General features: G+C 39.5%; 1 protein-coding gene across 1 annotated transcript in view; it reads left to right on the top strand.

Annotated features, from left to right (window-relative positions):
* LOC142857840 (serine/threonine-protein kinase Nek1-like) overlaps positions 1-24563 on the top strand; it is a 113602-nt gene that overhangs the window by 66460 nt on the left and 22579 nt on the right. Inside the window, exons 14-17 of the mRNA XM_075986862.1 lie at positions 2029-2094; positions 2167-2395; positions 17902-18022; positions 19257-19345. Coding sequence (XP_075842977.1) covers positions 2029-2094; positions 2167-2395; positions 17902-18022; positions 19257-19345 — 505 coding nt within the window. The remainder of the gene's footprint in view (positions 1-2028; positions 2095-2166; positions 2396-17901; positions 18023-19256; positions 19346-24563) is intronic.

Here is a 24563-nt window from a genome sequence, read left to right as displayed (position 1 = left end):
GGGAAAGGAGCTCGCCACGATGCCTGGCGATCAGAGTTTGATCCCTGAGACTGACCCACATGGTAGAAGGAGTGAACAACTCCCACAAGTTTTCTCTGACTTCCATGTGCTTGTAATTGTAGCAGCAGCAGCAAGCATACACACACACACTAATTAAATGTAGTAAAAACATTTGAAAGCAATATACTGAAAATAATGTGGCAAACAGTTTTGTACCCTAACCCTCATGATTGGCAAATTTTTAAAGAATAATATCTCTTATAGTACTTAAAGTAAATAACTATAGAAATGAACTCTACACCTATTTGAAGTTTTGTAACATGGGAAATGATGTTCAATGTAATTCATTTTTTTAACCTTCTACTTCTGTCTCTGTATGCTAGCTATATAGATAATAAAACAAACAAAAATATGCGAACAAGCAAAAGTTTAAACTTGTAAGTGTGCACTAGGTTACCTGTCTAAAAAGACAGTTCTGGATGAAAGGAATGGCTCCGAATGTGGAGTGACTCCCTGGGTTAAACTGCTCTGAACACAGTCTGCTGAGCCCTACAACCTAGGAACCTCTGTTTTCCTTTTCCAGTAGCTACTGTCTGTGTCTTGTATTTGTTTAGATTTTTTAGATGTTTTTCATACTGCAGAGATTATTGGTTACTACAGAGATTTTCTGCAGCCTTTGTGCCTATCTTGAAAATAAGGCAGAGTGTAAAGCTCTATGTCCCTGTTCAGAGCTTCGTGTAAGAATCTGTTCTCCCAGTAGGTTTTATCTCTTTCTGATAATGACTTTGCATATGCCGCATTGTTTACAACTTTAGATTCCTTGTGTGGTTTCCTTCCTGATACCCAGTCTCACATCTCCAGTACCTGTCATCTCTGACTGCTTTCCTGGGTAAAATCCTCCTTGTCTCATTTACATGTGTTACTCTAATTCTGATCACTATGCTCTTATGTTTTTCAAGTCATAGAAATCTGTGGTAATCATGTGACTAAATCGTTTTTCTTATTGTTGCGTTTATAGAAACTGCTCATTTAAAACTTTGAAGATTATTTAGTCACACTGTTGTAGCCTTCATAACAACTAATCTTTTTCTTTTAATGTATTCTTAAATATTAAGTTTTTTAAGAATATCTTTATACTAATCAGAAAAAAAGTAAGAATCTGTTTTTACTTAACTTCTTTCCATAGATAAGAAAGCTACTTGTTAATTGTGTTTAATGCTTTGTCTTAATGTGTATGTGTATGTAACAAATTTGTTTTCAAAATAACACAGCTTATCCTGAATTCCTTTATCTACCAACACATTCCCTGGGACTAAGACTTTAGCTCAGGTGGTAGAACACTTGCATGAGGCATTCAGTCCCCAGGATCATTTATTTTTAGGACGTAATTATTTTATGCATTTGGGTGTTTTGCCTGCAGGTATCTCTGTGCACAGTGTGTATGCCTGGTGCCCCAAGAGGCTAGAAGAGGGTGTTAAGTTCTTTAGAATTGGAGTAACAGTTGGTTGTGAGCCACCTTGTGGGTTCTGGGAATCATACCCAGGTCCTCTGCAGGAGTAGCAAATACTCTTAACCACTGAGCCATATCTCTAGCCTGAAGAACCATATTTTTTTAAAAACAAAACATGACAACCCTTTTCCTAACTCTAATAAACAAAGTATATGAATTTCTTTTCATGCCTGTCATTGACTTTAAATTATCAAAAATTAGATACCAAAGAAGACAGAGATAATTGTTAGCAGTAACCCACAAACATGACAAATAACTGAGAGTTCACTCACACACACACACACACACACACACACACACACACACACATACACATTTAACTTATTAACTGATTGATAATGTTTAAATGTTCATCATTATTTATAATGACAGAAGCCATGTTAACATGTCACAGCAATGAGAAAAGTTCACAGGGGTTAAATTTCAGTTAAATGAAAAACTGAAAGTAACAAAATTATCAGCTGTTTCAGAGCCCAAAAATGGTTTTCTCTTACTCTTCAACCGTCTTGTGTTTAAAGGATGGAAGTTTAACTGAAACCCAAGAAACTTCAGAAGAAATGCAAAAAAGCAGCAATGCTGTTTCAGTAAGTACAGTTTTCAGAGACTCTGTCAGGCTCTTATTTAATAATATGCTCACTAAAGTGTAACTATTTCAGAGCAAGCGAGAAATACTGCGTAGGCTAAATGAGAATCTTAAAGCTCAGGAAGATGAAAAGGAGAATCACCATCACTCAGATTCTTGTGAGGTCGCTGGTCACAAGGATGCCAAGGAGTATGAGAAAGAAAATACCATTTCCTCTGATTGCAAGAAGTGGGAGGTCGGAGGTCAGCTTGTGATTCCTCTGGATGAAGTGACACTGGATACATCCTTCTCTGCCTCTGAAAGTATGTATGAACATGTCCATGTCCTGTCTTGGGTTAGCACTCACGTAAACTTGTATCCTGGCCATCCTAAGGAGCCAACATGTGGATGGGTTGAGAGAGGTAGAAGAAGTCTGTGCAACTCCCTCATGGGCATATGAAGTATCATTCAGTACAATATAAAGACGTGAAAAATCGTTTGGTTTTTACAGTAGCAAGAATTTTTCTGTAAGAGTGTAGTGAGAGGAGAACAAAAGAAATGTATTTAAATTGTACTGTTTGAACCCTTTACACCATGTCAACCTGTTACATTCTTTGTTCTTGTTGTAGTGAAAGGGGTTCCTGGTGGGTGACACAGTGTCTCAGTATGTATCCAGCACTGTCCTTGAACTCATGGTCTTCTTTTCTCTGTCTTCTCAGTGCTTAAGTTACAGATATGTGTTTCCCGGCTCCCCCATTTTTGGTTTTATAAGATAATCACTCATTGTATAAATACCAAGCTGGTCTTGAATTCATAATCCTCTTGCCTCTGCCCTCTGAATGCTGAGTACATGCCCAACTCTACCAGTAGTTTCTAATGAAAACAAGAGCAGTGAAAGCTCAGAAGAGCCCCTTAGACGTTAGGAGGAGTTCAGGAGGTTTAACTAGAAAGAATTCCTAAGCGCACCCACTGTGTTCTCACAGGAATCATGGCCTTCATTGTCTCCTTACCGTCTTCCCAAAGGAATCATGGCCTTCATTGTCTCCTTACCATCTTCCCACAGGAATCACGGCCTTCATTGTCTCCTTACCGTCTTCTCACAGGAATCATGGCCTTTATTGTCTCCTTACAGTCTTCTCACAGGAATCGGGGCCTTCATTGTCTCCTTACAGTCTTCTCACAGGAATCGGGGCCTTCATTGTCTCCTTACAGTCTTCTCACAGGAATCACGGCCTTCATTGTCTCCTTACAGTCTTCTCACAGGAATCACGGCCTTCATTGTCTCCTTACCGTCTTCCCACAGGAATCACGGCCTTCATTGTCTCTTTACAGTCTTCTCACAGGAATCGGGGCCTTCATTGTCTCCTTACCGTCTTCCCACAGGAATCACGGCCTTCATTGTCTCCTTACTGTGTTCTCACAGGAATCACGACCTTCATTGTCTCCTTACTGTCTTCTCACAGGAATCACGGCCTTCATTGGCTCCTTACCGTCTTCCCACAGGAATCACGGCCTTCATTGTCTCCTTACCGTCTTCCCACAGGAAGCATGGCCTTCATTTTTTTCCACTGTACATGCATGACTTTTTTGGTGTGATTGCTATGACATTTTATCTCTTCATTTTTCAGAAATTTGGTATGATTTTATGTGTATGGGTGTTTTGCCTACATGTGTGTCTGTGCACCATGTGCATGCTTTGTGCCACAGAAACCCAAAGATGTCAAATGCCCTAGAACTGGGTACCGTTGTGAACTGCCATGTGTGTGCTGGGATCTTCTGCTGAACTACCTCTCCAGCCTATCGATTATTATTCCTCGTTATGTCTAGTTTTGAATAGTATGATTGTGAAGTATCTTAGTGTACTTTTCTTCCTGTTTCCTCTCCTTGAACTTATGAAATTCTTCAATATATAGACTTAAATCTTTTGTCAAATTTGGAAAACTTCACCAAACATTAGTTTTTATTTGACATAATTTCTTTATTGATTCTTTGGAAGTTTCAAGTCATGAAACTTAATTCCACTCAGCTCCCAGTCACCCCATATCTTCCCCTCACCTCTGCAGCACCCCCCCAAAGAAAAAATTTTTAAAAATCAAAATAAAACAAGCAAACATAAACAAAATAAAACAAAACAAAAAACCCTCTTCACTCCCCCGTCATTCCCACCTCTCTAGCGCCTCTCTATTCATCCTGGTGGTGTTAGGATCTGCAGGTGTCACCCGGTTACCCTTTTGTCCAGTCTGCTTTACTGCAGATGTGCACTGCAAGAGTCATTGGTCTGATCCACTGGATTCTCACTGGAGCTCCTCTGGGATCCTGTGGATATCCCACAGGACCAGTCCTTTCATGAGTGCCGCAGCTCCCAGATGGAGTAGATGTTAGGGGGGGTCAGTCTACTAGGGCCTCTCCCGTCAGGTGAGGGGGCAGAGCCAGCTCCCCTATGCCCAGGCCATCCGGCCCAGTTCTTCCTCGTGGGTGGGGCTAACTCTCTTTCTTAGGTGTCCAAACATTTTTTAAATATTCTTTCTCCTTTCCAGTTTTAGGCTAATAAAGAGACCCTGTTTCAAAACAACAGCAGCAACACACCAGATTGGATAGCAGTACGTGAGAAGCAGTAGCCAAGGCTGTCCTTGGGTTTCACATGCAGTGCACACACGCACACTAACACGCACATGCAGAAGGGTTAGGGATATATAGAACAGAAGAAGAATATGGTTTAGCTCAAAAGGATAAGCAGAATATTTCTGAAAGAAAGATAAAAAATTGAGGACTATATTTTATCAATGTTTGTCCTAGGAGAGGCATTGTGAGCTTGAGGAAATTAGTGTCATAACTATATATACCAAAGGAATAAAATCCATTTTAAAGGTAAATGGAAGGCAAGGAAGTAGAAAAAATATATGTTTTATAGGAAGTGAAATGGAAAGGGTGGATGGTGTTACTAGATAGGGATGTAAACACATTGTAACCTAAAGAGGTTTGAAATTAAATTTTAGTTTTGTTTTGTTTCTCGAGACAGGGTTTCTCTGTATAACAGCCCTACATGTCCTGGAATTAGCTCTTTTAGACCAGGCTAGGCTGGCCTCGAACTCACAGAAATCCACCTGCCTCTGCCTCCCGAGTACTGGGATTAAAGCCTATGTCATCATCACCTGCCTTGAAATTAATTTTCACCAATTATGAGGAAAAAACATGTGATGTCACTCTGCTGTCTCCAAGCTGTTGATTTCCATTACAGTTAGAATACAGCCCAGAGCCCTTCATGATCCGGGGACTCGGCTCGCCCTCTTAGTTCTTCATGGCACTCTGTCCGTTTCCTTTGCCGCTCACTGAGAATGGCTCACCTCTTAGATGTGCCGCACTCTGTCTCCACAGCTCCTCAGGATTTGTAGATGATACTTACTCCCCGCTGTCTGATTCTGAGAGCTCTCTTTATAACATACTTTTAAAGACATGTTTGTTTTTTATTCTAATTCTTCTCCTGTCCTTGCTAACCTTACTTTTTCCTATCAGTGAACAAAACTACTCAGTCACGGAAGACCTTCATATTGGTAAATTCAACAGCCTGATTTTATAGTTCTCTGTATAACCAGATGCATATGTCTTTTTCTTCCCTTAATGAATAATAAACCTCATTCATTTAAGTTTTTATTTAGAATTTAAAGTAATGAGTTTTTTTGTGGGAGTTTCATAATTTATTTTCATTGATAATCAGATGGGTTTTTTTCCCTTAAGTATGTTGTTTCCTTTTAACATATATGCTTTTTAGCTAAGCTTGTCTGACATGTACCACATGTTCTGAGCTTTCTGTGTGTGTGTCACTCAAATTTTATACAGGAAAATAGTTAATAAATAAATAAAAGGACACACAACTCCTGTTGTGAAACGTCTGAGGTGGGAGACTATAGCCAACTTGACTTCTGGAGCAGAGGTTCTCAACCTGTGGTTCTCAACCTGTGGTTCTGGAGCAGAGGTTCTCAACCTGTGATTCTCAACCTGTGGTTCTGGAGCAGAGGTTCTCAACCTGTGGTTCTGGAGCAGAGGTTCTCAACCTGTGGTTCTGGAGCAGAGGTTCTCAACCTGTGGTTCTGGAGCAGAGGTTCTCAACCTGTGGTTCTGGAGCAGAGGTTCTCAACCTGTGGTTCTGGAGCAGAGGTTCTCAACCTGTGGTTCTGGAGCAGAGGTTCTCAACCTGTGGTTCTCAACCTGTGGTTCTGGAGCAGAGGTTCTCAACCTGTGGTTCTGGAGCAGAGGTTCTCAACCTGTGGTTCTGGAGCAGAGGTTCTCAACCTGTGGTTCTCAACCTGTGGTTCTGGAGCAGAGGTTCTCAACCTGTGGTTCTGGAGCAGAGGTTCTCAACCTGTGGTTCTCAACCTGTGGTTCTGGAGCAGAGGTTCTCAACCTGTGGTTCTCAACCTGTGGTTCTGGAGCAGAGGTTCTCAACCTGTGGTTCTGGAGCAGAGGTTCTCAACCTGTAGTTCTGGAGCAGAGGTTCTCAACCTGTGGTTCTGGAGCAGAGGTTCTCAACCTGTGGTTTGACGCCCCTTTCTGGCCTCGAGAAAACACAGATACTTACATTATGATTCAAAATTACATTTATGAATTAGCAGCAAAAATAATTTTATGATTTGGGGTCACCACACCATGAGGTACTGTATGAAAAGGCTCCACTCAGGATTAGGAAGGTTGAGAAGCACTACTCTGGAGTAATAATAGACCACTGCCACTGTGTAAGGTCAGTAGCGGGCAAGGGTGAGAAATACATAAGCTTCCTGGAAAGGGTTATATAGACCTGTCTGGCATGGAACTCATTGAGTTCCTGCTTCAGAACTTCTAAGTCCTAGGGTTCCAGGTGTGTATATCACCATGCTCAGCTTCTCTTATTTCTTAAGAAACTGGGAAGACTGATCACAAATAAACCAAAAACACAAGAACTGGGTGATCAGTTCTGCTTCTTCCTTAGGCCTGGAACAGTCGTTTCCTAAAACATGAAGGGCAATCCTTCCTGTTACCAGGTACTTGCTGACATTAGCTTGTTTATCTTTCTGAGTACATCCAGATATATGTGCTTATAAATGTTTGTGTGTATATATAGATTAAATAAAGATACGTTTATTTAATGTATACACGTGTATGTATATACACATATATTCATACATGTGTGAATGGACGTGTTCATATATAATTCTCCCTTTATATTGCATTATTGGTTATATGCAGTTTTATTTGCATTGTTCTAGATTTTATTTTTAAGTGTATTTTATGGACCTTATACTACTACTACATTAAAATTCTCTTTATGTTTGTATATCTCATTGTGTTATATCTAAATTCCTAGAATTTCATTATGAGAAATTTCAAACATGTAGAAGAATTTAATAATTTTGGAGTGGGTGTTATAAATCATCCATTTACCTTATACCATTAGTGCTGTACATTGTATCTATCCTGTACTCATCAGTCTTATTCTGACATAACTCAGAGTAAACCGCAGACATTGGTATATTTTCCTGTACTTCACAGCATATAGTCACCGTCAGAATTCAGTATTTATTTAGTTTTTCTCCTTTTATGTTATTTTAAGGATAATGATTTGTACATTTGCTGAGTTCCAGCAAATACATGGACGTATTTAACGTTAATTACTAATAATAGATAGCACATTACCATCACCCCAAGAAGTGTCACAGCCCTTCCTCAATCAGACTTTGACTTTTGTCTCCCAGAGACTCTTTGTCTGAAATTTCCCCACCTTACGTTAGTTATTCTGTTTCTAGAATGCCATGAAGCCAGCCATATAAGTTTTGTGTTCTTTTGTTTCTGGCTTCTTTGACATATGCTTTTTGAGAGGCATCTGTATTGTGAGCTTTAATTTTTTCTTTTAAAGATTTTTTCATTTTGTTTTGGTTTTGGTTTTTGGTTTTTTGAGTCAGGGTTTCTCTGTAGCTTTGGGGCTTGTTCTGGACCTAGCTCTTATAGACTAGGCTGGCCTTGAACTTACAGAGATCCACCTGTGTCTGCCTCCTGAGTGCTGGGATTAAAGGTGTGCGCCAACCAACTCTTTTAAAGAATTTTTATTGGTATAGTCATTTTTATATTCTTTTGCTCAATGTTAGATTGAGATATCTATCCCTTTCCCGCACTCAAACTGTTTATACATTTACATTTAGTGTGGGTTTGCTTTTTCAGTCCACTCCTAACACCTAATACTTTTATACTGTTTGCATTCTACACAATTTAACTGTACCACCTTGCTTTATCTGTGATTTTTTTCTTTATTTCCTCTTGCTTTCTTAGAGTTCATTACTCTGATAACTAACTATCTGATTTAGCGTCAACAGTATATACTTTATTTTCAAATGACTTCAGTGCTTAAGCTATATATAGCAAGCAGCATTATAACAGTCTTGCACTTTCTTCCTTCCTACCTTTGTGCTAGTATTGGGATGGGTGAGGTAATTGCTTTGCTTATATTTTTGCTATAAAATTCATAATCTAGTTATTAGTTCTTAGGGACACGTAAGCAGTAAGTGAAACGGTCCTATGTGTCTGCTTTGTGTTTACATTTTTAGTGCTCTCTACCGTCTGGCTCTGTTTCCTCTGCGTGTTGGCTTCCCTTTAAGAATTGCTATGCTTTAATATCACTAATGATCGGTTCCTTCAACTTGTATATGTCTGTAAAAGTTTACTATGCCTGCCACCAGCAAATATTTGTTAAGAGCTATGGAATTAGCTGATACTTTTTCTATTCTACTTTAACAATATTTCTCCACTGCTCGCAGCGGGAAGTCGTCTGTAACTGTCAGTCTCAGTGGTTCCTCTGGATGCAGTATGTCATTGTCCTCTGGCTGCTGCTCTGGCTTTTTCTCAAAGCCCTGGTTTCAGTGAGCTTGGTGGTGACACTCCTTGTTATCACATCCTTTTGCTAGTGTTCTTGGACTTGTGAGTCATAACTGTCACTTGTATTGGAAAATTTTTTGCCATTATTTTTTTCTGTATTCTTTTGGACTTCTCTCCTACAAGCCAGCACCAATCTTTTTTTCCCCCTCCTCCTTTTGGTAGAGGAGGTTCTAGTCCAGAGTCTCTTCATGCTGGGCAAGTACTCTGCTGTAGTGATATGGAACGGCGTGGCTGCGTCCCCAACACCCCAGCCACCTGCTCGGCTAGCTTTTGCCCCGAAATAATTACACAGACACTGTATTCATTTAAACACTGCTTTGGCCCTTTAGCTCTGGCCCTTACTGGCTAATTCTGATATACCGATCAACCCATCTCTAATAATCTGTGAGCACCGGTCTTACCGGGAAGATTCTAGGTTGGAGCTTCATTGCGTGTGTCTGCCTGGGAGCGGGGCATGGTGTCTCTGCTGAGGCATCTGCTCCGGAGAGCAGAGCTGTGGAGTCTGACCTCACTTCCTCTTCCTCCCGGCATTCTGTTCTGTTTACTCCACCTACCTATGTCCTAACCAATAATATGGGCCAAGGCAGTTCCTTTATTAGCCAATGACCTTCCTCCATCACTCTGCAACTGAGCTGCACACTAGCCCAGCTTCCCTTATTTTGTCCCTCCCATAGTCAGTCTTCTTTAGTTGAACCCAAGGGAGCTCAGCTATAATAATCACTACAAATGTCCTTCCCCAGTGAGTAATCTCATCATCTCTGTCATTTGGACATTGGTTTTGCTTGGTAGACCATATTATACTTGATTATTTTTGCTTAGGGACAAAACACTGAATTATAATTTGTGGAAGTTTGTGTAGTTTTTATATTTCTATAACTACTCTTGACCTTTGTTCTGGGATACACTTTGGTTAGTTATGAGTATCTTGATCCTTTTAGGCCTTCTTCTTAAGTTCTGTGAAGTGGAATCAAGCAGTGTTTAGTCTATGGCTAATCTTCCTCCTTTACTGAATCCACAACCTTTCTGAACAATCTGCCTAATGGCTTGTGAACTAAAGGCTGGTGGAGATAGGAACTGGTTCTGGTCTTTGTAAACTCCAGGTCTTCTTCCTTCACTTCTGTTGGGTGCTCTCCTCTCGAGACTGCAGTTGTTTCCTTGCATGTGTTGTGCAGACTGGTGCTCAAGTAATGACGTGTGCAGCTTTGTGAACCTGACTTCTCTCTGTAAGTCAGATGCGAGCCATTTTCTTCCCGCAGACTCAGGTTCCATCTCTTCAGCTCAGACTGGCTACAAATCCTGCCAGTTTTTCTCCCCATGGTTTTTTTAAGTGGGCATTCCATTTCCATTTTTCCAGAAATTTTCTTTTCTGTTGTATTGCTTGACCCTTCTTATCAGATACCAAGTAACCTTAAGTTCCAAGTCTTTTTCCTGTTGTTTTTTTTTAATCTATACTGTTTTAACCACTTTTTTTTTTTTGCCAGCGATTCTAGATTTTGATAGCTCTGTAACAAAGGTTTTTCAGCATTAGTGCTTGAAACCCTAAGCAATGGGCTTGGTGTTTTTGCTGAAATATTGTTTCTAGATTTAAAGCTTATAACAACCTTTACAAATTAAAAATTTATTATAAAGAACTTGTAAATAAAAAACATCACATAGAAAAACTAGCCAGGCCCAAACTCTATACATCTCAACTAACTTCTTTAGAATAGCCATTCTAAAATTGGGGAACTTCACATTGGATTTTACACTCCACTTATTAGCTATGTTTGTTTATACTTATCCACTAGAAAAAAAATTCATTACAAAGATAAAACTAGGAAAACAGTTAGATTTAGATCCTATTTCATGATTCTTGAATCTTTTACCTTAGCTATGCTTTTGAACCTTAGGTCCGTCATGCTAATTATGTTGGTGGTACAACACTGAGTATTACTTGCTGATTTGCATGAGCCTTTATACCTTGGACTCCTTTTGCTGTTCCCCTTTATGCTGCATCCTGAGTCCTAAAGCATCTTTCAGCTGGTGTCTTGGTCAGGGTTCTATAGATGGACAGACCTCTAGAGAGAATCTTTATTACAAGAGGGTTTATTAGATTGGTTTACACGACACACTTAGAGTCTTCCAAAGATGGCCATCTCACACCTGTGCCCTGTGAGCTGCCTTTCAGCTGATTCCAGGTCCAGTTGACAACCGAGATTAAACATCATAGTTTTTCTAAAGTCACCTTGTGTAGGCTACAGTATATTAACATATACCGTGTAGTATATCATATGTATTACTCTTAAGTATATAAAATCTTATTTTTATTTTATGTGTGTGGGTGTTTTGCCTGAAGGTACTGTATGTCTGAGAATCTTTTGGTACCTGGTGTCTGCAGAGGTTAGAAGAAAACATCACAATCACTGGAGATCTGAAACTAGAGTTACAGATGCTTGTGAATCGCTCTATAGATGCTGGGGAATGAACCTAAGTTCTTTGGGTGGGTAACTAGTGCTCTTAATTGTTGAGCCATTTCCCTAGTCCCTGTGCTCATGTTTTATTACCAGATACTCTGATGACTCAACACTAATATATTTTGCCTTTCTAAATTTTATTTAAATTATTTTATCCAGGATTATTTGTAGAAAAGAAGTATTAGTTGTCTGCTTATGATATAAACTCAAAAGCAAAGTTTTCTTAGACTGTTTGTTACCTTTTAGCCCATATTTTTATTTATCTTGTGATTTATTTTTATATTAGCTTTTAGCATGAAACGGTTGGTTGGATAGTAGAAATTAAAGCTGCCAAACAATGAATTATTCTACCTTTGAGAATTGTTTCTCTATATTTCTTTTCTCACAGAACATACCGTAGGAGAGGTAATTAAGTTAGATTCTAATGGCTCTCCAAGAAAAGTCTGGGGGAAAAGCCCTACAGATTCTGTCCTGAAGATACTAGGAGAAGCTGAACTCCAACCCCAGACAGAACTACTAGAAAACACAGCTTTTAAAAGTGGTAAGCGCAAGAAGTAGTATTATAAAAATTAATGTGTTAAGGTGTCTCCACTTTCTTGTGTGGAATTAGTCTACCTGTCCACCTTCAGGGGGTTGGTTGTTCTAAATAGTAATGGTTTCTGCCCTTGTCAGACCTGGATGAAATCTAAAGACTAGGAAATCTGGATGAGGGAAGTGGAAAAGTCCAAGCATGTTTTCCATTAGGGAAAATGTTGAAACAGTTTATTAAGATTCATGGTGTATTTGTGAAGAGATTCGGGAGCTAAACTGAGTAGAAAAAATGTCTGTAAGTATGTGTGACATCATTCTGGAACTGAGATGGAGTGCTGACACAGACAGGAGGGAAGACATTCTGGATTCCTGAGTCTTAGGTGTTTGGGTGTTAGAGCAGCACCTGAGGAAAAGCAACTGTGTATACAGAAGCCTTCCCACTGAACAACTTGTTCACAAGACAGAGAGTGGATGAACAGTGTCCAGACATGAACAGTGCCTAGGCATGCACGTTACCTTTTGCATTTTTTTTCTGTTGCTCCTCGAGATTGAGCATGAACTCATAGCTGAAGCATAAGAAAAGTTGACTTAGGACATAGGATCCTGACATGTTCTGTAGGAGTCAGCTAGAATCTGAGAAATAGACTGTGGAAAGAGCCTGTGTACATTCCTAACAGGCAAAAGTTAGCTCTTGCGAAAGGTGAATCTCCTTGTCGTAGGTCATGAATAGTGTCCTCACTGACTTGCCATTTAAAAGTCTTACCACTTTAACATCACCACACGCAGAAACAAGTACCTGCAGTGACACGTTGACTATCGGGATCCAAACCATCAAAAGATATAATTAAAATTGAGGTCACTTCACAACAATGTCTATTTTTCTCCAATCCTGTCAAGCAGGCATGTGTAGAAATTGAATGAATTCAGGGTTTTCCAGTTGAGTACAGTGAAGTGTGTTCAACAAGCTGAGAGTGTATGCAAAGGAATAATTCTAATGATGACTTTTATAAGGATGTCAATGGGGATGGACAATGGGGAAAGAATGTTAGAACCAGTCATTAAACGTACTTGCAAAATCAAACTTTTTTGAGATTATAATATTTCACCCTCCCTTTTTTCTAACCCTCTCGATATACCCTCCTCTCTCTGCTTCAAATCCATGAAAAATGAAACTTTTACTGAGCTAGAATAGTGCCAGGCATGATGGTCCATGCCTTTAATCCCAGCACTTGGGAAGCAGAGGCAGGCAGATCAAAGCCAGCATGATCTACATAGGGAATCCAAGCCAGCAAGGGCTACATGGTGAGACCCTGCTTCAAAAAAGCTATATTAGAGGGAGATGAATAAAAAACACCACTAAAAATTAGATATGGGAATTCCTAAAATTGGAACTTTTAAGGAGCCATAATTTATAATGTTTCTAATATATGATTTATTAAAAAGCTGAGTTAGTGAGGTAGTTCAGTGAACTGTGAGATCTACATATTAGCAGGATTATTTATTGTATATATAAAATCATCCACCTACGACAACATTGATTTGGGGGAGTTGGGGCACTGGCTTGTAAACAGTCACACAGGAATGAGGAGAGTCAATGACTACAGTCAGTTGTTTTATGATAAATCTTTTCCTGAAAACAGCCACAGTGTGCAGAGTTTGTAGCAAATTAGAAGTAAATATCATATGAAAAACTACATGTGAAAAATGAAGCTATATGATAAACCAATAATTTTTAAAAGTTGGTTAGTAATTTTAAAATTCAATTCTGATACAGGTGTATTAATTTTTCCCCAAAAGGAAAAGAATTCAAATTGTGTTATCCACCTTGAAGGTCATTATGAAATGGAATTTGGCTGTCACATTTTCTTAACTCATTAGTTTCTAGTGTGTAAAAGAGCTTCACCTGATGCAACAATCTAGGGTTTGTTTTTGGTTTTTTTTTTTTTTTTTGCTCTAAATATCATTGCAAGTAACTTCAAAACCTTTTGAGAGCAGTAGACTTTTCGTTGTTTTGCTTCTACAGAGATTTATCCTGAAGGCTAAAACTACAAGCCCTTAATTGTTGGAGAAGAGAAACCAGAATGTATTTCAAAAGAAATAAATCCATGAGGTACTGTTGATTCAGTTGAAACAGAAAGCCCAAAGTTTAGTGAGGTGCCTCCACCAACGTCACAAGGAAATGTGGAAGGTATGTTGTAATGCATTTAAATGAGCTAAATTTTAATTAGTATTGAATCATTGAAGAAATTGTCAAAATTTGTGTGTATGTTTGAGTAATTCATCTCAAATTAGGCTTACTAATTTTAGTAACTATCTTTCCCCCCCCCCCCCGTTTTGGTTTTGAATACCAAGAGTTTTCAAGGGTTACCTTAGGAGGGTCGGGCTGGTCTCCTAGAGTGCAGAGTCCCGCTCTCGCTGCTGGTGAGAGCTACGGGCATATAGGACCATGCGTCCTAGTTACTGGCCATTCTATCCCATTATTTTATGGATCAGGGCTGAGTCAAGACTGGGATTGTGACTTTCCTAGTACATTGTCTTTGCCTAAGAGGCCAGGCGATGTGATACTCAGCTGTCAGTGAGACGACTTGATCATTTTTCTGCCGTCTTGGAAGGTACACCTCAAAAGCCGAGTATGACAGGCTCCTCTCTGTGTTTTGAGGAACCTCAGTCACATTCTGTATTCTTACTATCTTTAAAAAAAAAGCTTTTATTATTTTATGAACATGGGGGTTTACCTGTTTGTATGTCTGGTGCCTGCCTAAGCCAGAAGATGATGATGCAGCTGAAGTCTGAGATGATTGCGAGCCAGCATGTGTAGGGTTAAGACAGCCCCCTTTAGAGGGCGGCGTTTGCCTCAGGCAAATGCCTGCCAATAAATGGTTCACGGAGAGGCGGAGAGGCGGCTCGCTCTCTTTTTCCTCCCTACCTGTACTACGCTGGAACTTTGGTTCTGTAAGTTTAACATTAAAGTGGTAAATATTCTTTGATATCTGCATTGCCTTTATTTTGTGCGGGTACAAGCATGTGGGTGCTGGGAATTGCACTTGGGTCCTTTGGAAAACACCCTGTGCTCTTAACAGTCGAGCAGTCTCTCCAGCACCTGCTTTTCATAGCTTATATGATTTTATTCTCTGATGACCCTGAGGTTCCAATGTGGGGGAAATAGGATTCACCTCTGAGAGGAGAAGGTTTTAAAGAACTTACAGCCGTCTCAGGTGCTACATTAAAAGCTGTGTATGGTGTGTATGGTTTTTTGTTTGATAGATTGATTTTTTTTTTTTTTTTTTTTTTTGCTGTGTGTGTTCTTTAAAGTTAACCAGAGAACTGAACTGGGACCATTAGCACTTCTATTGGTCAGAGCTGTCACAAACCCAGAGTGTGCCCAAGGTAGGGGGCTAGGCCTGCCTCTCAAAGGGAAGAGCATTAAAGAATCTGCAACCATCTTTAACCTACCAGCCTGCTCATTAACTAAAAATACTACATTCTTTCCACAATAATATTGATATTTTAGTCTCAAAAAATTGCCATGGGTTTTTTCTGAGCTAAATAAACTTCTTTATGATGCTTTGATTTCCAGATACCAACCAGAGGCTGCCAGTTTCCTAAACATTCAGTCGTGAATAGGAATAGCATCTGTCAGAGACTGTGTCCCATGCAGCATGTTCACCACAGTAACCCATTGTGCTCTCAGAGCATGGTTAGGCGTGTGGTACAGAATGATGTCTCTTCCTCAAAAGATGTGTATGTTGGCCTCATGAATGGCATTAACTTCCTTCTAAGAAAAGGCCGGAGAGTCAGCCTTTGTTCTATATTATGCTGAAAATACATGAAGAAAAAGGCTGTCAGTGTACCTGGAGGAAAACCTTTCTCCAGAACTGACTGTGCTGGGATCCTGATGCTAGATTCTCTTGACTGCTGAAATGAAGAGAAATAAGTTTCTCTTCAAGCCACCCAGTCTGATACTTTATCATAGTATCCCAAACAAGGCAGTATGTTGTACCCTTCTTAAAAATTAATAATAAAATATTTAAGAGGTAAAATTAACCAGCAGGATGAGTGTGCATATAGTAGAGAGTTTATAGCCTAGTTTTGAGGTTGGCAAGCTTCACTTTTCCTACAGAGTTGTGGAGTAAATATTTTAGGCTATATGGAAACCATGGTCACAAATTGAGTTTAGAGGATAGAATGTTAGTTTTGATAGAGCTGAAGATCACTAGGGAATTGTTAAATAGTGAACCTACCCCTTTAAGAAGCTGATCTCTCTAAGAAGTCCATCCCACAGCCTGGAAAAGCCAGGCCTTGCTCCCCTCAGCTCTTTCTCTGGGACATAGAGTTAAGAAGCTATCTGTGCTGTGGGTCTACCGCCCCTGATTTATAGTGCTACACTGTAGCTGGCTCCGTCGTGCTCCCTGTGAGTGGGCTGTGTTGAACAAAATCATGTGATATGGAGCTTCATACCAGCCCCTGGAAGGATATAAAGGTCATATATTTTCCTGTGTTTGTAGAATTTCTCTAAAGTTGATCCCCTCCCATCATCCTGTCCATGACAGCTGTCTCTCTCGTTCTTTAAGCTGTGCCTCTTACTAAAACTCCTTTGTGGGTTCTAAGGGAAAGCTCTCCTCCATCAGGCCTTCTCCTTTCTGTTGTCTGTGAGAGGGCGCTGTCCTGCCTCAGAGTGACTGTGTCTCTGTTATCTTAAGGCCGATAAAACTCTCCCAAAGGAAAACTTGTGTCAGCTTCTTTCTAGAAACAACCAACCCATTGCCACCTCCTTTTCTCCCTCCATTTAACAAGAACAGAATTACACATTGAAAGACAAAATAAAAATGTTCTTCTATCTTAGTACATACCTTGTATGGATGACCCAAACATTCATGTGAGCAACAGATCAAAATTATTAGTATTTGTATGTCTCTTGTCTTTCACAATAGGGCAAATCATTAGAAATTTGTAAATAGACAAGAAAACCATATCTGAAGTCCATGAAAAAGTGTGCATGGTGTTGAATTAAGTAAGAAAGTATATGATCTCAGACAGGAAAAAATAGAAGTCTCAGTGGGGCTGGAGAGAGGACTCAGCAGCAAAGCACTTGCTGCACAGTTATGCAGACCGGAGTGTGAATCCCAGCACCCCATGTCTGCCATTCTGCAAGCACTCATAACTTCAGCTCGAAGGGATCCGGCTCTTTTCTAGCCTCTACATATATTTACACATACCTTGCATATGTGCATACATTCATGCAGACATATACATGCACATATAAATGGACAAATAGATTCTCTTTAAATACGGCCAGAAAAATAGTTTCCTAGCTATTAATTATTTGAGGGTATAAGAAAATTGATTTAGCATACTTCAGTTCTTCTCAAGACCATTGTAAAAGTCCAGGTAATCATATTGGTTTTCTTTTGTGGTTGTTGGAAGATTTCCAAGATTAAAGTTTCTTTACTAAATATTAATAATACAGTCTATTTTCTCATACTTGTAACAACAGGTATCTTTAGTCTTTAGTTTTGATTCCTTTATGCTGATTTACATATTGCTGTAGTTTTAATAAGGCTTATATCTTTTTTTTTTTGAGACAGGGTGTCTCTGTAGCTTTGGAGCCTGTCCTGGAACTAGCTCTTGTAGACTAGGCTGGCCTCGAACTCATAGAGATCCGCCTGCCTCTGCCTCCCAAGTGCTGGGATTAAAGGCGTGCACCACCACCGCCCGGCATATCATAATAATGAATATTGTGCATAGTATTCAAGTATTTTTGTTATACCAAAAAAATGAAAGGCCTAATGTTTCATTTCAGGAATGACTGTGCTACAGAACTAGTCCAGAAAGCTTTAAACAGTTGATTTTCTTTAGTTAAACTAACTGAAATAATAACTTACAGAAAGTTAGTCAGCCCATTCTCAGCAAACTTTACTCTGACATCTCCTGATCTTGCTTTGCAGAACCTGATGATTTGGAGACAGAAGTTCTCCAAGAGCCAAGTAGCACAGACACAGATGGGAGTTTGCCACGTGCTGTTAATGATGTGTGGATTAGTGAGGAAGAAGCAGCTAACGAAACTGAGTATGTTGTCTTTTTCTTTACTTTTCAAAGCCAGGTCCTTTTGGTAAGCTCTTTAATAAGTAATGCTGTATTAACTAATGTTGTAGTTTAATAACTTTATGTTGTAGTACCCCCTATAAAGTAATTTGATTTCTTAATAGATATTAGCATGGGACAGAAATCAAAAACTATATGAAGATAAGCAGTAAATGTCTTGCCAGCCTTTATTCCCATTCAACCAATTTCTGATTTTTCTCTGCAGATAATTTTTATTATATATAAACAAAATACATAGTCTTTTCAAATACAGTTGCTAATATATACAATGCTTATTAAAACCTTTTCAGTTTTTTAAAATTTGTTTGTGTGTCTTTGAAAGTGTATGCTCACATGTGTGTGCACAGATAAAATATGGAGGCAGGAAGGCACACTGAATCCCTTGGAGCTGGACCTGTAGTATTTATGAGCTGATCCGTGTGTGTGCTGGAATCCAAACGCTGGTCCTTATGAAAGAACAGTCAGTGCTCCCTCTTAACCACTGAGCAAACTCCATGCTCACTTTGTTTATAAAGTCGGCAGTCAGCAGTTAAAAAGGGCTTACTGCTCTTGCGGACCTGGGATTGGCTCCCAGCACATACAGGCCAGCTCATAGACCCTGTAACTCTAGTTTCAGGGTATCTGATTCCTCTTCCCTCCTTCAAGGATTCCTGTGCACATGTGATGCACACATACATACACATCCATATAGAACAAATACTTTTTTAAAAAGTTTGTAGTCTGGGAGATTTTCTCAAATTAATTGAAAGTTCTCTATTTTATACTCCATTATATGGATATAAGAAAACTCAATAACCTACTACTTGAAGAATATTCATGCTATGTATTGTGATGCTGCAATGAGTAATGTTTTACATAAAATATTTTTGCAAAATCAGGTGGTTTTTTTGAAGCAGAGATGTAATATTTAGATGAATTGCATTTGTAATTTAGTCATTCTTTAGAGTTTTGACCAATGTAAACTTTCAGAATGAATGAATATTAACTAACGATTAGTGATTGGTGAGAGTTTCACTTTGCTCAAAGTAGAAAACACTGTACTTAAAGAGGAAGTATTATATTAAGATTAGAAAATCATTTGGACAAGGGAGTTCAGGATGCTAGTAGATGTGGATTTCATTTTCTTTATATAAAAGGGCTTTTATTTCTAATAAAACTGCGTGGTATTTATTTTGTTTGGTTTGTCTGTCTGTGGCAGGTTGGAAGATAAGGTTGCTGAGCAGCAGAGTGAGGTTTGTGAAGGCAGCATTCCAGGGAATGTGGAGCAGTCTCCTGAGGATCATATAGGTAAACGCCACTGTAGGAGTCTAACTCTTTCTGGACGGCTTCTTAACACCAGCCTGTCTCATTTGGGCACCATTATAAGTCATAATTCAATTTTAAAATAGGCCTAGAGACTAGGCACCTGTATTAGCTGGCCCAGGATTGTGGTAATATAAGCAGTTAACTTTTTGGTAAGTTGTATTGTTGAAAATGAGAAGAATTTGCTGCTAAAGCAAAGCAATATACCAAAGACACTGAGTAAACTGGTATCTTTTTAAAATACTGTTGGCCAAAATATAACACAATATAAACAATTTTTCTCCTCTACGAAAACAAACAGAAAAATTGATTTTTTTATAGATTTATTTATTTATTTATTTATTATGTATACAACTTTCTGCCTCCATGTATACCCACACGCCAGAGGAGGGCGCCAAATCTCATTACAGATGGTTTGGAGCCACCATGTGGTTGCTGGGAATTGAACTCAGGACCTCTGGAAGAGAAGACACTGCTCTTAACCACTGAGCCATCTCTTTAGCCCGCAAAATTGATTTTCTTTTTTTTTTTTATTGATAAAAGGAAAAAAAAAACAAGTTTCCACCTCCTCCCAGCCTCCCATTTCCCTCCCCCTCCTCCCACCCTTCTCCCTATTCCCCCACTCCTCTCCCTCTCCCTCTCCAGTCCAAAGAGCAGTCAGGGTTCCCTGCCCTGTGGTAAGTCCTAGGTCCTCCCCCCTCCGTCACTATCTAAGAAGGTGAACATCCAAACTGGCTAGGCTCCCAAAAAGCCAGCACATTACATAGGATCAAAACCCCGTGCCATTGTCCTTGGCTTCTCATCAGCCCTCATTGTTCGCCATGTTCAGAGAGTCCAGTTTTATCCCATGATTTTTCAGTCGCAGTCCACCTGGCCTTGGTGAGCTCCCAGTAGATCAGCTCCACTGTCTCAGTGGGTGGGTGCACCCCTTGTGGTCCCGACTTCTTTGCTCATGTTCTCCCTCCTTCTGCTCCTCATTGGGACCTTGGGAGCTCAGTACAGTGCTCCAGTGTGCGTCTCTGTCTCTATCTCCATCCATCACCAGATGAAGGTTCTATGATGATATGCAAGATATTCGTCAGTATTGCTATAGGATAGGGTCATTTCAGGTTCCCTATCCTCAGCTGCCCAAGGAACTAACTGGGGACCTCGGCTTGGGCTCCTGGGAGCCATTCTAGGTTCAAGTCTCTTGCCAACCCTAAGGTGGCTACCTTAACTAAAAATTGTGCTTCCGTGCTCCCCTAACCAACCTTCCTTTATCCCAATCGTCCTTTTTCCCCAAGTTCCCCCCATCCTCCCCTTCTCCCTTTTCTCTCCCCATCTCCCCTTACCCCCATCCCACCCCACCCCCAAGATACCAATTTTCTCCCTGGCAATTTTGTCTACTTCCCATAGCCAAGAGGATAACTGTATGTTTTTCCTTTGGTTCACCTTCTTACTTAGCTTCTTCAGGATCACGAATTGTAGACTCCGTGACCCTCATTTATGGCTAGAAACCAATTATGAGTGAGTACATCCCATATTCATCTTTTTGGGTCTGGGTTACCTCACTCAGGATAGTGTTTTCTATTTCCATCCATTTGCATGCAAAATTCGAGAAGTCATTGTTTTTTACTGTAGCGTAGTACTCTAATGTGTAGATATTCCACACTTTCTTCATCCATTCTTCCATTGAAGGGCATCTAGGTTGTTTCCAGGTTCTGGCTATTACAAATAATACTGCTATGAACGTAGTTGAACAAATGCTCTTGTCGTATGATAGGGCATCTCTTGGGTATATTCCCAAGAGTGGTATTGCTGGGTCCAGGGGTAGGTTGATCCCGAATTTCCTGAGAAACCGAAACACTGATTTCCAAAGTGGTTGCACAAGATTGCATTCCCACCAGCAATGGGTGAGTGTACCCCTTCCTCCACAGCCTCTCCAGCAAAGGCTATCATTGGAGTTTTTTATTTTAGCCATTCTGACAGGTGTGAGATGATATCTCAAAGTTGTTTTGATTTGCATTTCCCTGATTGCTAAGGAGGTGGAGCATGACCTTAAGTGTCTTTTGGCCATTTGAACTTCCTCTGCTGAGAATTCTCTGTTCAGTTCAGTGCCCCATTTTTTAATTGGGTTAATTAGCATTTTAAAGTCAAGTTTCCTGAATTCTCTATATATTTTGGAGATCAGACCTTTGTCTGTTGCGGGGTTGGTGAAGATCTTCTCCCAGTCAGTGGGTTGCCTTTTTGTCTTAGTGACAGTGTCCTTTGTTTTACAGAAGCTTCTCAGTTTTAGTAGGTCTCATTTATTCAATGTTGCCCTTAATGTCTGTGCTGCTGGGGTTATACATAGGAAGCGATCTCCTGTGCCCATCTGTTGTAGGGTACTTCCCACTTTCTCTTCTATTAGGTTCAATGTGTTCTGACTGATACCGAGGTCTTTAATCCATTTGGACTTGAGTTTTGTGAATGGTGATAGATATGGATCTATTTTCATTCTTCTACAGGTTGACATCCAGTTATGCCAGCACCATTTGTTGAAGATGCTTTCTTTCTTCCATTGTATACTTTTGGCTCCTTTATCAAAAATGAGGTGTGCATAGATTTGTGGGTTAAAATCCGGGTCTTCTATATGATTCCATTGGTCGACTTCTCTGTTTTTATGCCAATACCACACTGTTTTCATCACTGTAGCTCTGTAATAGAGTTGAAGTCAGGGATGATAATGCCTCCAGACAATCCTTTATTGTATAGGATTGTTTGGCTATCCTGGGTTTTTTGTTTTTCCATATAAAGTTTATTATTGTCCTCTCAATGTCTGTGATGGATTTTGATGGGTCCTTGATGGGGATTACATTGAATCTATAAATTGCCTTTGGTAGAATTGCCATTTTTACTATGTTGATCCTCCCAATCCAAGAGCAAGGGAGGTCCTTCCATTTTCTGGTATACTCCTCAATTTCTTTCTTCAATGCCTTCAAGTTCTTGTCAAATCTTTAACTTCCTTGGTTAGAGTTACCCCAAGATATTTTATGCTGTTTGCGGCTATCGTGAAAGGTGAAGCTTCTCTGATTTTCCTCTCTGCTTCCATATCCTTTGTGTATAAGAGGGCGACTGATTTTTTGGATTTGGTCTTGTATCCTGCCACATTACTAAAGCTGTTTATCAGTTGTAAAAGTTCTTTGGTGGAGTTTTGGGGGTCGCTTATGTACACTATCATATCATCTGCGAATAACGAAAGTTTAACTTCTTCCTTTCCAATTCGAATCCCCTTGATCCCATTATGTTGTCTTATTGCTATTGCTAGAACTTCAAGCACTATATTGAAGAGGTATGGAGAGAGTGGACAGCCTTGTCGTGTTCCTGAGTTTAGTGGGATGGCTTTGAGTTTTTCTCCGTTTAATTTGATGTTAGCTGTCGGCTTGCTGTATATAGCTTTTATTATATCTAGGTATGACCCTTGTATCCCTAATCTCTCCAAGACTTTTATCATAAAGGGATGTTGAATTTTGTCAAATGCTTTTTCAGCATCTAATGAAATGATCATATGGTTTTTTTCTTTCAGTTTATTTATATGCTGGATTACATTGATAGATTTTCGTATGGTGAACCAGCCCTGCATCCTTAGATAATTTTTCTAATGTGTTCTTGGATTCGGTTTGCCATTATTTTGTTGAGGATTTTTGCATCGATGTTCATGAGTGAGATTGGCCTGTAATTCTCTTTCTTGGTAGAGTCTTTGTGCGGTTTTGGTATCAGAGTAACTGTAGCTTCATAAAAGGAATTTGGCAATGCCTCTTCTGTTTCTATATTGTGGAATACATTAAGGAGTATAGGTATTATCTCTTCTTGGAAGTTCTGGTAGAATTCCGCATTGAAACCATCTGGCCCTGGGCTTTTTTTGGTAGGGAGGTTTTTGATAACCTCTTCTAATTCTTCGCGACTAACAGGTCTACTTAGATTGTTCACCTTGTCCTGGTTTAACTTTGGTATATGGTATTTATCTAAAAAAGTGTCCATTTCCTTTACATTTTCCGGTATTGTGGCATATAGGCTTTTGTAGTAAGATCTAATGATTCTCTGAATTTCCTCTGTGTTTGTGGTTATGTCCCCCTTTTCATTTCTGATCTTATTAATTTGCAAATTCTCTTTCTGCTGTTTGATTAGTTTGGATAGGGGTTTGTCAATCTTGTTGATTTTCTCCAGGAACCAGCTTTGTGTTTCATTGATCCTTTGTATTGTTTTCTGTGTTTCTATTTTGTTGATTTCAGCCCTCAGTTTGATTATTTTCTGTCTTCTACTCCTCCTAGGTGAGTCTGCTTCTTTTTTTTCTAGAGCTTTCAGGTGGGCTGTTAAGTCTCCAATGTGAGCTTTCTCTGTTTTCTTTAAGTGGGCACTTAGTGCTATGTCTTTCCTCTTAGGACTGATTTCATAGTGTCCCATAAGTTTGAGTATGTTGTTTCTTCATTTTCATTGAATTAAAGGAAGACTTTAATTTTTTTTTTGTTTCTTCCTTGATCCAGGTATGGTTCAGTAGTTGACTGTTCAGTTTCCATGACTTTGTAGGCTTTCTGGAGGTAGCATTGTTGTTGAATTCTATCTTTAATCCATGGTGATCTGATAAGACACAGGTGGTTACTAATATTTTTTTGTAACTGTGGATGTTTGCTTTGTTACCGATTATGTGTTTGATTTTTGAGAAGGTTCCATGAGCTGCAGAGAAGAAGGTATATTCTTTCCTATTTGGGTGGAATGTTCTATAGATGTCTGTTAAGTCCATTTGATTCACTACCTCCATTAATTCTCTTATTTCTCTGTTAGGTTTCTGTCTGAGTGACCTGTCCATTGGTGAGAGAGGAGTGTTGAAGTCTCCTACTATTAGTGTGTGCGGTTTGATGGCTGCCTTGAATTTTAGCAATGTTTTTTTTATGTACGTGGTGCTTTTATATTAGGGGCATAGATGTTCAGGATTGAGACTTCATCCTGATGAACTGTTCCTGTTATGAGTATAAAATGCCCCTCTCCATCTCTTCTGATTGATTTAAGTTTGAAGTCAACTTTGTTAGAATTTAGTATGGCCACACCTGGTTGTTTCTTAGGTCCATTTGCTTGATAAGCCTTTTCCCAGCCCTTTACTCTGAGTAGGTGCCTGTCTTTGTGGTTGAGGTGTGTTTCTTGTAAACAGCAGAATGTTGGATCCTGTTTTCGTATCCAATCTCTTAGC

The sequence above is a fragment of the Microtus pennsylvanicus genome, chromosome 9 (genome assembly GCF_037038515.1).
Source record: "Microtus pennsylvanicus isolate mMicPen1 chromosome 9, mMicPen1.hap1, whole genome shotgun sequence".
NCBI lineage: Eukaryota > Metazoa > Chordata > Mammalia > Rodentia > Cricetidae > Microtus > Microtus pennsylvanicus.
Note: the sequence above shows the minus strand (reverse complement) of the source record. Positions and strands in the feature narration are given on the sequence as shown.